The sequence below is a fragment of the Halyomorpha halys genome, unplaced genomic scaffold (genome assembly GCF_000696795.3).
Source record: "Halyomorpha halys isolate HHAL.00 unplaced genomic scaffold, Hhal_1.1 Scaffold1015.1, whole genome shotgun sequence".
NCBI lineage: Eukaryota > Metazoa > Arthropoda > Insecta > Hemiptera > Pentatomidae > Halyomorpha > Halyomorpha halys.
Genome location: NW_027114980.1, coordinates 457,482 through 469,867, shown reverse-complemented (window position 1 = coordinate 469,867; position 12,386 = coordinate 457,482). Strand labels below are relative to the sequence as shown.

The following is a 12,386-nucleotide window of genomic DNA, read 5'->3' as shown; positions in this document are numbered from 1 at the left end:
AATGATTATTTATTCTATAAATTATCCATTTCGAATTTGATTTCCGGAATCATGGTTAAATAAAAAACAGACTAAGGAAACTCTATCACCAGTGTGGATGGAAACTTTAGTAATTAAAGATACCATTATCTATGCAAATCCCGAAAGTATTAAGAGTAATCCCAAAAAAGTAGTTCTTGAATTTTGGAATTTAAGTAAGTATTATTATTTGTTTAAAAATAAATGTATTAATTTATATTGCAATACTTAATGCAAGTATATGTTTCTAGGGAGGGCGGTAAAAAAAGTAAACGTAGTCGAAGTAAGAGACAAAATTCTAAGTTCAGAAATGAACGTTATAGGTCAACTGTTTCATATACTGTTGAATATTTTGAAATTCTAACTTATCCTACTTTTACCCCTCTCCCAAGATAGTTCCTAAAATCTTTAGGACGCATCATGTTTTAATTTTTTTTTATTAATATAAAATAATGTAAAGCAATTAAAAAAAAAATCTTGGTTTCATTATCTCCTCAGGAAATAAAGAAAAAAACTTGATTGGAAGAATTTTGGGAAAACCTCACGTTTTTTTAAAAGATGATAAACTCCAGCCTCCACACTATCCACCACCATTGGAATGGCAAAGAATTTGTGACCAAGGGAAAGTAAAAGGAGAAATTTTAGTAGCATTTGAGCTTATTCAGGTTTGGACCTCTATAACAAAACAATCCAATTATTATTTACATATATGCTTGTTTTTTTGTATTGAAGTAAAAAAAAAAACCAAAACAACGTTTTTAAATTTTATTTTTGCAAGAATCAGGGGAACTGATACTCTTTAGAAGATAATCCTTATAAAGTCATATATTATACATTTAAAAAGCTTAAAATTGATCTCTAAGAGACATCCGTAAGTCTGGTGGTTTCTGGTATGATGTTTTTCATATACCAACGTTTTCTTCCACATAGAACTCAATATTTTAAAAAATGTATTTTGCCAGATATCGTGGAAACTGCTACTCTGATGAAGATCATCATTATGAACTACTTTATAGTGCATCTGGCCACCATCAATTAGAATGCATACAAAGCAATCCAAAGTTCCTGAAATAGTTTTCAAAATACCCAAATTTTGTTTTCAAAGAATCAGATAGCAACATTTTTTTAATTTATTTATGGAAATAGCATAGATGCTGTTACTTCTTGCAAGATAATCATTAGGAATTACTTTATAATGCATTTGGTTAGCTCCAATTGGACTAGGAATATGCAAATATACGTCTAATAGTTCTTGAGGTAGTCCTAATAATTCAATTGGCTGTTTTTATTTATCCCGAGGGCTTTAAAATTGCAGATACATATTTTTTAGCTAATACTCAAGGGCATAATTGGAAATAAAATAAAACTTGTATTTATAACCTTGCAAAATAAGTCATTTTTCATGACAAACACTGGCGCTAGCCGCTAGTTTAGAAAAAGCGAGCAGTTCCAACGGAGAAAAATATTCTCTCACTCTTGATAGTGACGTGTCTTGAATTGATTGAAGCTGGAGGTTTTATTGATGTACAAATTAGTTACTATTACGGAAACAAAAATTAGTTAGTTACAGCAACATTATTGGGAACAATAATAATGAAAAGTGAATATGAGGCAACAAGTTCTCTTTGCCACCTCAAAACCCTTCAAGACCTAAATCATTAACGGTATATTTCGGTCGGTCTCTTGGACGTTTAAAAGTATTAATTATTTCATTAAAATTAAATATAAATATTTAATTCAAGATCTGAAAAAAAAATTATTTCTTCAGAGTCGTGAAACTACTTCAGCCGATGATGTTACCGCCTCTCATCATGTGATTGAATTGCCAACGTATATTAAACCAACGACAAAAACGTACAGGTAATTATAAATTTGTATTATCTCTTTTGTATTCAAGAACTCTAAAAATAGATTAAAAAATCTACTGTCCGAGAAACATTCAAGAATATACATCTTTTTAATAAATTTTAATGAACTTTAGATATGAAATAATTATTTTCTCGTCTTCTATGTGCTCTCTAGAAGGTGATAGTCAATATATGGAGATATAAATGAATATATTTATTTATAATTGACCTGAATGTTTAAAAGTTTGATATAATAATTACTAACGCTGGTGTCGTAAGCATAGTTTGAAATAAAAAAATATATGTCAAAGCTATTCATAAATTATATAAGAGAGTGGGGTTGCTAAGGTAAGGCTGCGCTACTCCAATGACCTGAGTTCGAATTCGGCTGTGGCAGATAATTATTAATTCTGTTACTGCTGTCTTGAGACAAATCTGTGGGTTTGAGGGCCCCCGTGGGGCACACAGCCTCATAAAGTGGGTACCCATAATTGAGAAAAAATTTAGTAGTGAAGCGTGCTCTTAAAAAAATCACCTCCCTGTTTAACCGTTGTTCTAAAAACCATACTAAGCTTACAAAGCACTGAGCCTCTGTCCTTGCATAGGTTGCAGTAGTTCACATTGTTATTATTATTTATAAATTATATAAATATGTTTTCTTCATTCCCCTACAAAATCTTTTCATTATTAAAAAAAGGATCTCTTCTTCTTTCACTTCCAGTTTATTATATTTTTTTATTTTTACAGCTATTGTAACTTAGAGTACGTTTTGGTGTTTTGGTAGTCTTTAAAATCGTATAACCAATATAAATTTTAAAATGTATTTGTAAAATATAATTTTTTTCTTTTCTTTTTGTTTTGTGAACATAATGTCCGATTTGTTAGTGAAAATTTGTCTAAAATTCATAAAATAACTGATTTATACAAACATCTCTTAAAACCTTGCAAATAAAATTTCCACTAGTTATTATTTTTTAAATTTTAAAACCATAGAAATATTAATATATCATAAAATAAGTAATAAATATAAAAAATTCATGTTGTACATTTTCCTGAGGGTAGGTCACAGCCCCGTAACATCGGAACACTAAAGATAACACAAAATGATGGATCTCGTGAAACTTATTATTTTAAAAAACTATTAATAAATTAAGGCTCATTTGTGCACTGTTGTCTATCTAGACTTTTTTTTTTACATACTTAGCAAGTCCAACATCATCATACATTAGTATATCTCCAATTTATTCAAATTTTACATATGAGTTGAATTAATATTGAAGTTTTATTCTTTTATACACTCCGTATTAACCGGCTCTCCTGCTTAACCGGCTGTGTCTTGGTTTAGAGTAGGACGGATATGCGGGGTCCCGTGTACTTATATAAATATTGTTTGAAATTACGTAAATAAACAACCATATAACATTCAGTTTATTTTTTTAATTATAAAATTTAAATAAAATAAAATCATGCACTTGGGGGCATTTTCGTGATATTTGAAAGCGCTCTAACGCCTAAACCATCAAACGGACGAAAGAATGTGTCTGAAACTTCTTTGTAGATACTTTTCTTATTTAAAATATTTTACATAAATAAATTTGTCGTAGAGCAAATAGCTTATGAGATATAAGCAAACATCTTTAAAAACTACTATTGTTTCGCGTTTACTGAAAAAAAAGCATAAAGAACTTTTGGAAAGAACTTATATGATTATTTATTTTTTTTTTATATAAGATTTTCCTTTATGAACCCCTCTGTTACAATTATTTGTCTAATTTTTATATCAAATCATTCGTTCAGTACTATGAATGCATTTATTATTACACTTATTTATTTATGTGGAAATGGATTTTAGAACCTAAAATAAATAAAAAAAAAAAAGAAAGTAGTTGATGACTTCTCTAAGGGGGTAGAGTATATTTACCTATTTCTTTTTCAATGTGGTAATTCCTCAATTTTTCTTCAGATTTGAAATTTTGTTCTGGGGTATCAGACCAACAAAACAAGCAAAAATGTCATCTCTGACACTTCCTCGAATCATAATTGATTGTGGATCGATGCATATCGAATCTTCTGTTTTGAGTGATCCTAACTATTTTCCAAATTTCCTGGACCCTCCCGTTCTGGTGGATGTTGTAAGTAGCATTATTTTGTACGGAAAATTTTCCAAAATACACATAAAATCATTATGTATGTATCGAAGTCATATAAATACCGTTTTTATAAGTCTTATTAAGGACCTCAGTAAAGTAAAAAGATAACTAAAACTAATGAAATATTAAAGGTTTTATGTATATATTTCTTTATTTTATTGATAATATTCCAATCTAACTCTAATAACGAAATCTAAACAAATTATTTATTCAAGATAATAAATCTTTAACCTGTAGCAACTTAATAATTTATGTAATAAAGATAAATCAAGAATCATAATATTAGTAACAATGTATTTTCACACTTTTAAATATTACAATCAATCATTCTTACTCATGATTCTATTACAACAGCTCAACTTGTTCTTGAACTCAAATATCATTGTGTTTACAATAGGGGTATTTTTAGAGTACCTTGATTAGAACAAAAAGTATTTTTAGGATGCGTTTTGCTGCAGTACATTGAGAAGGAGTCAATCCCTAGTAGATGTTTTATAACAATTGATATTTTACTCTTTCTGGTTTTTGACAATAAAATCAAACAATTACTAGGAAATATATACATATACACTCACAAAGCTTCGAAATAAGTAGGAACGCATGAAATGACAGTCCCAATGGGGTAGGAGACATAAAAGAAAAAAAGTTAAAGATATTTTTTTATTCAAAATATCTTCAATTAACCTTAATACATTTCTCCTAAAGCCGAAATATTTTTTAACCCTTTCAAAGAAATGTTTCGGTTTTTAATCAATAAACTTGAGAAATGAAAAAATTACTTTGCATTCATTGTGGACTGTTCCACAAAACGCATCAAGCACTCTAAAAACAAATGATAGTCAGTTAGAGATAAGTTACCATGGTGAATGTGATAAATCTTCAATTTTTAGATGACCTAATAATCTGGGTATTAAGGCCTTATCTTGATATAGTAAAGTAACTTTGACAAATTTTGATAAGTCCTAGTACCTATATTTAAATGAATAAGAAATAAAACTAACAAAAAATAATTAAATATTTATGATTTTTGTTAATTACTAATGTTCCTTAAAACGTACCTATTAGCTTACTTTAATTCTTAATTGCATTCAAAAGTTAAGAATTAAAAATATTTGTATATCACTAAAAAAAAAAATTCATGACTTTTCATTATGTTTCTTTAAGGAGCTTCCTGAGAATTGGTATTTTGCACCACCATTTGTTATGCGCCTCTTCAGCTCTCAAGCTTTCGGAACATTGGCATTTATTGGAAGCGAAATAAGAAGAAATTTAAGAAAACACCATCTAAAATTTCCTTCATGGAAGGAATGGCAACAATCGAGGTCAAAAGTTGAAACTATAAAAACTTCAATTGCAGAAAGTAAGGTTTATGCGACAGGGATTTAATAAAATATATTTGATAACATCAATCATGATGATTTGTTGGGCCTGTTTATTTGATATATGGCTGATAATGTTATGGGGAGTATTACACTGTTAAACATAGGAGTAATACGATGGAAAGCGCGAATACTCGAATGAAACTTCTTTCAGCTCCAATTCCTGCTGTAAACATGTTGTAGCTGCAAAGGATAGACTAAGACCTACAGTTCCATTTTTAAGAGATTGGTGATCACTAGGGATAGGATTTTTATGTTTTCACATATTTTTACCTGACCATGATATCTTCGTTTCCTTACTAACTAAAGATGTTTCAAGACATTTATGGCCAGAAGAAGCCAATTTTATTTCACATATTTTTAAATATTTAGCCTTTTTTACATATTTTGTTGTAAATCACATATTTTCTGAAATATTTGTTATTTTTAGGTATTTTGTCCTGAATCAGGTATTTCCTTAAATTATTTGTTCAATTGTAAATATATTTTTCCCAGCAACTACGTAAAATTCAAGAGAACGCAAGAAACTTAAAGGTGAAATTTATTATTTATCGTCAATAGTGTGTAAAAATTCTATATCTTTATCTTTGAACACAAATTAAAAGCAGTGGCAATAATAAATTTTCACACAGAATTACATCGAGAATTTCTCAGAATCAATTAAAAAGAGCAAGGGTCTTATTCCTGTAGCATTTTTCTATAATTTGTTTGTTTATTCCTCAATCCATTTCTCTGTTTCCCCCCTTCCCATGGTACTTTCTCATCTTAGTCTTGTTTCACTCCCCTAGTTTAATTACAATTACTAATGTCTTGTTATTGAAAAGCTGTTTTCTCTAAGTACATTTTTTTGTACATATTTTAACATAATTTCTTTAAAATATTATTCATATAATATATAATAAATACATATTTCTGTAACTTTTTTAAGTTATAAAATTACTATTAATTAGTAATTTATATTGTTGAATAATACATAATTTATAAATACATATTATTTACATATTTTTTTAAATATTTGACAATTTATTAGCACATATTTATGTTCATATTTCCGATTTTTTAGCACATAAAAATCGTATCCCTAGTGATCACTACTATTGCAAACATGCATTAAATTATTCGCAAAAAATGAATTAATGTTTTATGCGGGAAATTGGTTCCAGGACACCTTCCAAAACATCCCAATAAGCTTCGAAATATCTGCCTGGTAACAGTGTGCTCGGTTTGTTCAAGTGGTGATCAACGATGAATAAAAAATAATTAAACCATTTTTCCTCGATCTATTGTAGGAAACGTAATAAAACTGTCGTTATGAACACCTTCCACACCACTACCATACTAAGCGTTTCAATATATTTTCACCATTCAACTAGCATTAAATCCGAAATGAAACATTGCACGACTTTACTTTTATTTCGTTCTTTATGACTATTCTTACAAAATGGGTTATTTACCACAAACTGGGTAGTGAAATAGCCGAGCCGGACGAACATTGTTTTGGCAACCACACTGAAAACAAATCCTTGTACCAATATTGAAGTAGTTCTCTGAACAGAAGCTTTATAAAATGGTCGCAGTGTAAACAGTTGTTTACTATAAACTTTCTGGGTCCAATTAGTTCCTGAAACCGTAAATAAAATTAGTACCTAAATCTGACAAGCCAGGGAATAAATAGTTGTATGAACACAATGCTGATTACACTTGCTCACACGGATACTGTATGGTCAAGAATGCGGTACTTCTATAAAACATTACTTGATTTATTTGTCGATTACTGGTTCGTTTCAATGTAATGGTTAGCCCACACAGTTGATAATTAGCATCACACGAAGCACTTCGATCCTCTGCAATGATATTCTAACAGGACGGACTAAAAATATGACACAGGTTCCTGTTAGAGTGTGAAGCTCACCTGTCTGCCTTGAAAACTAGTCTATGGGAAAAACGCAGCATCATATAAATAAGTATATGCTCTTTACTCCTTACATGATGCGTATTAACAAATTCAATTCTCCTTTTAGATGCTCAAAACCTTGAATCAATTCGAGGCAGTTTTTATCCGTATTCGGAATATATTGTCGAAGAAGAGCCCTTAGTGGAATTAAAAAAAGATATTCAACCCAAAGAAGTAGAAAATGCCGTGAGTACAATATTTTAAATGAGATGATTATGCAGGTTAATAAATTCAATCATTTGTAATGTTTTAAGTTCGTCGGAGCGTAAATAGATCTTCAAAACAACTTTTATACGGTATATTATAGTTAATGTACTTAAACTGTGTTTAATTTTAGAATTCATACTTAAATTCAGACGTTAATACATAAGAAGTTGATTATATTCGGATAAATTATCAACTTTATTTGAATAAACCCCTCAAGCTCTCTCACTCTGAAAAAGGACGAAAATATTGAAAGCGTTTGATAATAATGATTTCATCACAACTAATTATTTTACTACAACATTAAACTGAATTTAGAAATATTAAAATTATTTTTACTTTAAGGAATTTCTCAAAGTTATGGACGAGAAAAAACCGGTAACGAAGTGGTGGTGGAAATTGATCCCATTATCCAAGAAATCGTATAATTTTCAAGGCTATATTCCTTTACGAATAATAACTTCAAAGTCTGAAGTAAGCAGTGATAAACAACCCACCTATGATTGGTGGACGAAATATTATGACACACTACGTTTGAAAAAATTACCTGAGGTCAGTGATTTTACATTCATTTTATAAACTAGTTAGTAATCACTATACCCAAGTTATTTGGGTTCTTTGTTAATTTTAAAAATTCTGGTGTTCTGCGTAGATCACACTACTTTCAATTTCCAGCATGCTTAAAGTTGAAATTAATCCTCACTCGTCCCAGAAGAGATATTTTTGTATTATTCATTGTGATAATACGTTGCCGTAATAATTTTCCAAATGAGTCTTTCAGTTGACAGATTGGCAAACTCCAATTTTAACAGAAACAATTTTTATCTCCATTTTAATTTTTATTAAATTTAAACATTTTTTTTTTACAAAAGCTTAACGATTGATTCAATGCTAAATTGTTAATTAAATCAATATTGAGTAAACTGAGAATACTTTTATGAAGTTAGTCATCCTATCTACTGAAATATAGGTTAAATTAGATTTTTAAAAATGTGTTTTTTCAAATAAACAAAACCCTGTAAGAGTATTTGAATGGGGATAAGACCTAGTTTATAAAAAATACCATTTAATTTTACATTGATAGATCAATTTTAATCAAAATCGTTTGAGCCGTTTTCGAGAAAATGTGAAAAATCAATCCTCTAAAGCGACAATTCCGGTCGGTCGAAAGTTCCATCTTCTTGAATTGAAAGTGTCCTCCTCAGTGACTGAACTGTAGAAAAAATTAATGAATTATTATTTTTTTTCAAATGCTTTTAAAAGAAATAAAAAATACTAGGACTGTGTCGATTAGTATAACAGGTTCATATAAGCATTCATAATTGAACAAAAAAGTTATGAAAAGCGTAGAAGCTGTAAGATATAGGGAAACGAAAACCAATAAACACAACTGTTACATTTGTGGAGTCATCTCTTCTGAAGATAGATCAGGGTCCTGAAAGCTAATAGTATTAGTTCATAGTACAGGTGTAGAAACTAGTGTGGTAATAATAATAATACTTTTTTTTTTATAATAGGGATGACTATTAGTGATATTACAGGAATACTAAAGTACAAGTTACTATTGATTGTTACAAGTTAAATCTACAAGACTAATAGTATTAGTTTGTACTTTATTATGAAACAGGGCCCAGGTACTGAGCTATATAAGATATACTGAGCGTGAATCAACAGTTATGGATGTCATGAGAAGGATCCTACTTTCTGACGGTGTATTTTCCATTATTTTTTTGCTCAGATCGATGTGAATCAAGATTCGAGTTTAGAAATTCGTTGTTCAATTGATGCGTCCTATTTTTTTTTTTTTTTTTTTTTGCAAGAATTTAAAAACATTGTTCGAAACAGTGACCAATATAACATAAGTTAACAAAAAGATGTTTTACTACATCATGGAAGTAGTTACAAAAGCAATATATTATTTTGTTATTTTATTTATTTATTTTTCATACAGATAGTCTGATTATGTTCATTTGTCTATTCTTTTGTTTGTATATATTTTAAGATAGTTTTTTTTATTTTATTTTATTATTTTTTTTTTTACTTATTTATTTTATTTTTTATTTTTTTTAAAATTTTATTTTAGTATGTATGAGATCATTCATCAATATTACCTATTGCCCACAACTGTGTGGCAGATTGTAATATCTATCAATAAATAAATTTATCAATTTCAAAAGTTACAAAAGCATGAATGCCTCCAACATTATTTATATTTACCTCCTGGTTGTACCGTTTATATATGTATTTGTTATTCACGGTATAAGGAAAGTTTGTTTCTCACGTAACTACCAAGTATTAAGTATATACTAATGGTTAGTAATCCATTATTAGGATGTCTTTTGGATTGTAGGTGTCTGAGCGAGATTGTACCAAGTGCTCCCGACCATCCCTTTAAACTCCGAATCCGCCATTAATCATTTTTCTAATGTTTGCAAGTTTTATACGTGGTAGTTTTATTGCTAACTTTGACACCACATTAAGGAAGTTAGATTAATAGGGTGTTAAATAGCGTTATTTTATTTTAAAATGCTGCTTAAGAATTACAATGCACAATTTTACATTCTTAATAAAAATTTACAATAAAATTGCTATCATAAGAAAATTCCTAAGAAATCGTATCTTATTAGAATATTTAAAAAAAAGGTTCACAAGAAATGGCTATTTTTTATTAAATGGTTTCAAAAGTTATTATAATAAAAAAAATTGTACATCTCTATTAACGATTAACATTCAGATTGTGAATGACAGTTGTTTTTCTTTTGTGAAAATCATAAAGTGGTTTCAAATTAACTGGTTTTATACAATAACTTTTTTTTTCAAAGACAAATTTAAATCTGTTTGTCCCTCAGCTTAGCCCCTACATCAAAAACTTAAACATATATTTTTAAATCAGTATAATATCTATGAAGTGAGTATTATTTATTTATTTCAGAAGAATGAAAGTTCAGAAAATGATGGCACCATTGACAAAAAACTCGAAGAGATGAAATCAAGAGTTAAACTACGAACGAAAGGCTTCAAGGTGAGTTAGTGGTAATGTTTTAAGCACGTGGCTCTTCCAATAATTTTGTTTTAATCAGTGTTAATTAAAAGTATAATTTATGTTTAAAGGGATGTTTTTAAATTCATAAATTTTGCTAGAAATTTTCAGAAAGGATCATTCCGAACTTCATCATCATAGACGATTTTCTTTCCCGCTTTATGTACTGAAAGGAGGATTCTATACTACTTTTTAGCTGAATAGAACGTACCCTCTCCTACAAAGGAGTATTCGGATAAGGATGATCGTCCCAGTGTGTGACCTTTGAACAGGCCTGAAGAGAAAGAGGTGTCAATTGGGCCTGCAGCCTCAGAGCACGGCCCATAAGGCTTTAATTTTTATTGACTTTTTGTATTACATAATATAATATTTATGTAATATCCTTACTTTAGTTTTTGTTGCATAAATTATATTGGTCGAAGTTGTGTTTTAGTGGTGCATTTACTACTGACGAAGGCATAGACAATTTTTTTCTATTCACGGGACTGACTGTAAAGGATTATAAATTGAATATTAATGTTTATAGTAATATTCTGGCGAGTGTGTAGGGTCTATAGAATATATATTGAACCGTGAGGATCGTGGGCGACCTATTCCCCAATCGTATCAGTCACTGCTTATATTACGGTAATTATCTCAAACGTGTTAGTAAAAATCAAATATTTTTTCAAACAATATTTTCTGAAAAACTTTCTTATAGTGACACACAAAAGAGACACAGTTTACAAACATAAATGGAACAACCTCACACGTGGAATGAAAAAGGATCTGAATAAATGGGCACACTCTTAAATATCTTTGATATGTAAAAGATTAAGACCCAAAGGAAAAATCCCTATGGAATATTACGCGGTGTCTATTAAATAAATATGAGAAATTGCTCATCTGAAAATGGTGAACTCATCGCTAGCGATGCAGAAAAAAGCTGAAGTATGTGGAGATAATTGGGTGAAAAATTTTTCCAACTCAGAAGGCAAAAGAGGTCCCATCTAGCAAATGACAACATCGAGTATTTAAATCTTCTCCTAGTGACAGTACAGCTTCCACTGAAACACCAATTCCCCTATTAGAAAAATCTATGCCAGTACCCTACAGGGTTCTGTTCTTTCCCCCAATCTCTTTAACTTTTATCTTCATGATAATATACAGTGCACACATACCTCCATAGATATGTTTGCTGACGATACAGCTGTTTCTCAACATAGTGTGTAATGGCCAGAAATATACTGCAGACTCACCTTAATTATCTGGAACAATAGTTTACCAAATGGATGATTAGTCTCAATATTGAAAAATGTACTTAAAAAATCTTTACTCTTATGGGCCATGAGACCCATCTGAACTAATTCTTAAAATTAAGAACTACAACGGAATTCTGCCAGTGAAGAAGTAAGATACCTTGAAATTCATTTTGATAGTTGCCTTACTTGGAATCATCATATCAATATCTAATTAACACAAACCTAGACAAGATTAGCAATGCTGTATCCTATAATCAATAGAAATTTTAGATTAAAACCAGATGTAACCATCCTTTTCTACAAAAAAAAAGACAAGACTGTGTAAAGTCTAATGAGTGGCATCCTGTACGAACAGAAAAAAGTTGAAAGCATTCCAAAATAAGATCCTGAGAATCGCTGTAGATTCCCTCTGGTTTATAAGAAACAGCCAACTTTATCAAGAACTACAAGTGAAATGAACAGAAAAAGATTCTCAAAATTTCACTCCCAGCTACCGGCAGTTATAGAAGCAGTAACTTACTACTTGAATAATCCAGCCATAGGATGGAGCCCA

General features: G+C 29.8%; 1 protein-coding gene and 1 long non-coding RNA gene across 14 annotated transcripts in view; one reads left to right on the top strand and one right to left on the bottom strand.

Moving 5' to 3' along the window:
* LOC106687829 (uncharacterized) overlaps nt 1–7,255 on the bottom strand; it is a 70,037-nt gene extending 62,782 nt beyond the window's left edge. The window contains exons 1-2 of the long non-coding RNA XR_002945125.2: nt 7,150–7,255; nt 6,849–7,015 (exon numbers count right to left, since the gene is read on the bottom strand). This is a non-coding gene — a long non-coding RNA (uncharacterized lncRNA). The remainder of the gene's footprint in view (nt 1–6,848; nt 7,016–7,149) is intronic.
* Nucleotides 1–12,386, top strand: part of LOC106687824 (otoferlin) — a 121,514-nt gene that overhangs the window by 79,444 nt on the left and 29,684 nt on the right. For all 13 annotated transcript variants that reach the window (XR_010844706.1, XR_010844705.1, XR_001344230.2 and 10 more), the window contains exons 15-22: nt 71–194; nt 517–683; nt 1,787–1,878; nt 3,829–3,997; nt 5,180–5,375; nt 7,416–7,534; nt 7,898–8,104; nt 10,485–10,574. Coding sequence is in view for 9 of the 13 variants with exons in the window: in XM_067052044.1 (XP_066908145.1) it covers nt 71–194; nt 517–683; nt 1,787–1,878; nt 3,829–3,997; nt 5,180–5,375; nt 7,416–7,534; nt 7,898–8,104; nt 10,485–10,574 (1,164 nt within the window). In the remaining 4 variants the exon portion in view is untranslated. The remainder of the gene's footprint in view (nt 1–70; nt 195–516; nt 684–1,786; nt 1,879–3,828; nt 3,998–5,179; nt 5,376–7,415; nt 7,535–7,897; nt 8,105–10,484; nt 10,575–12,386) is intronic.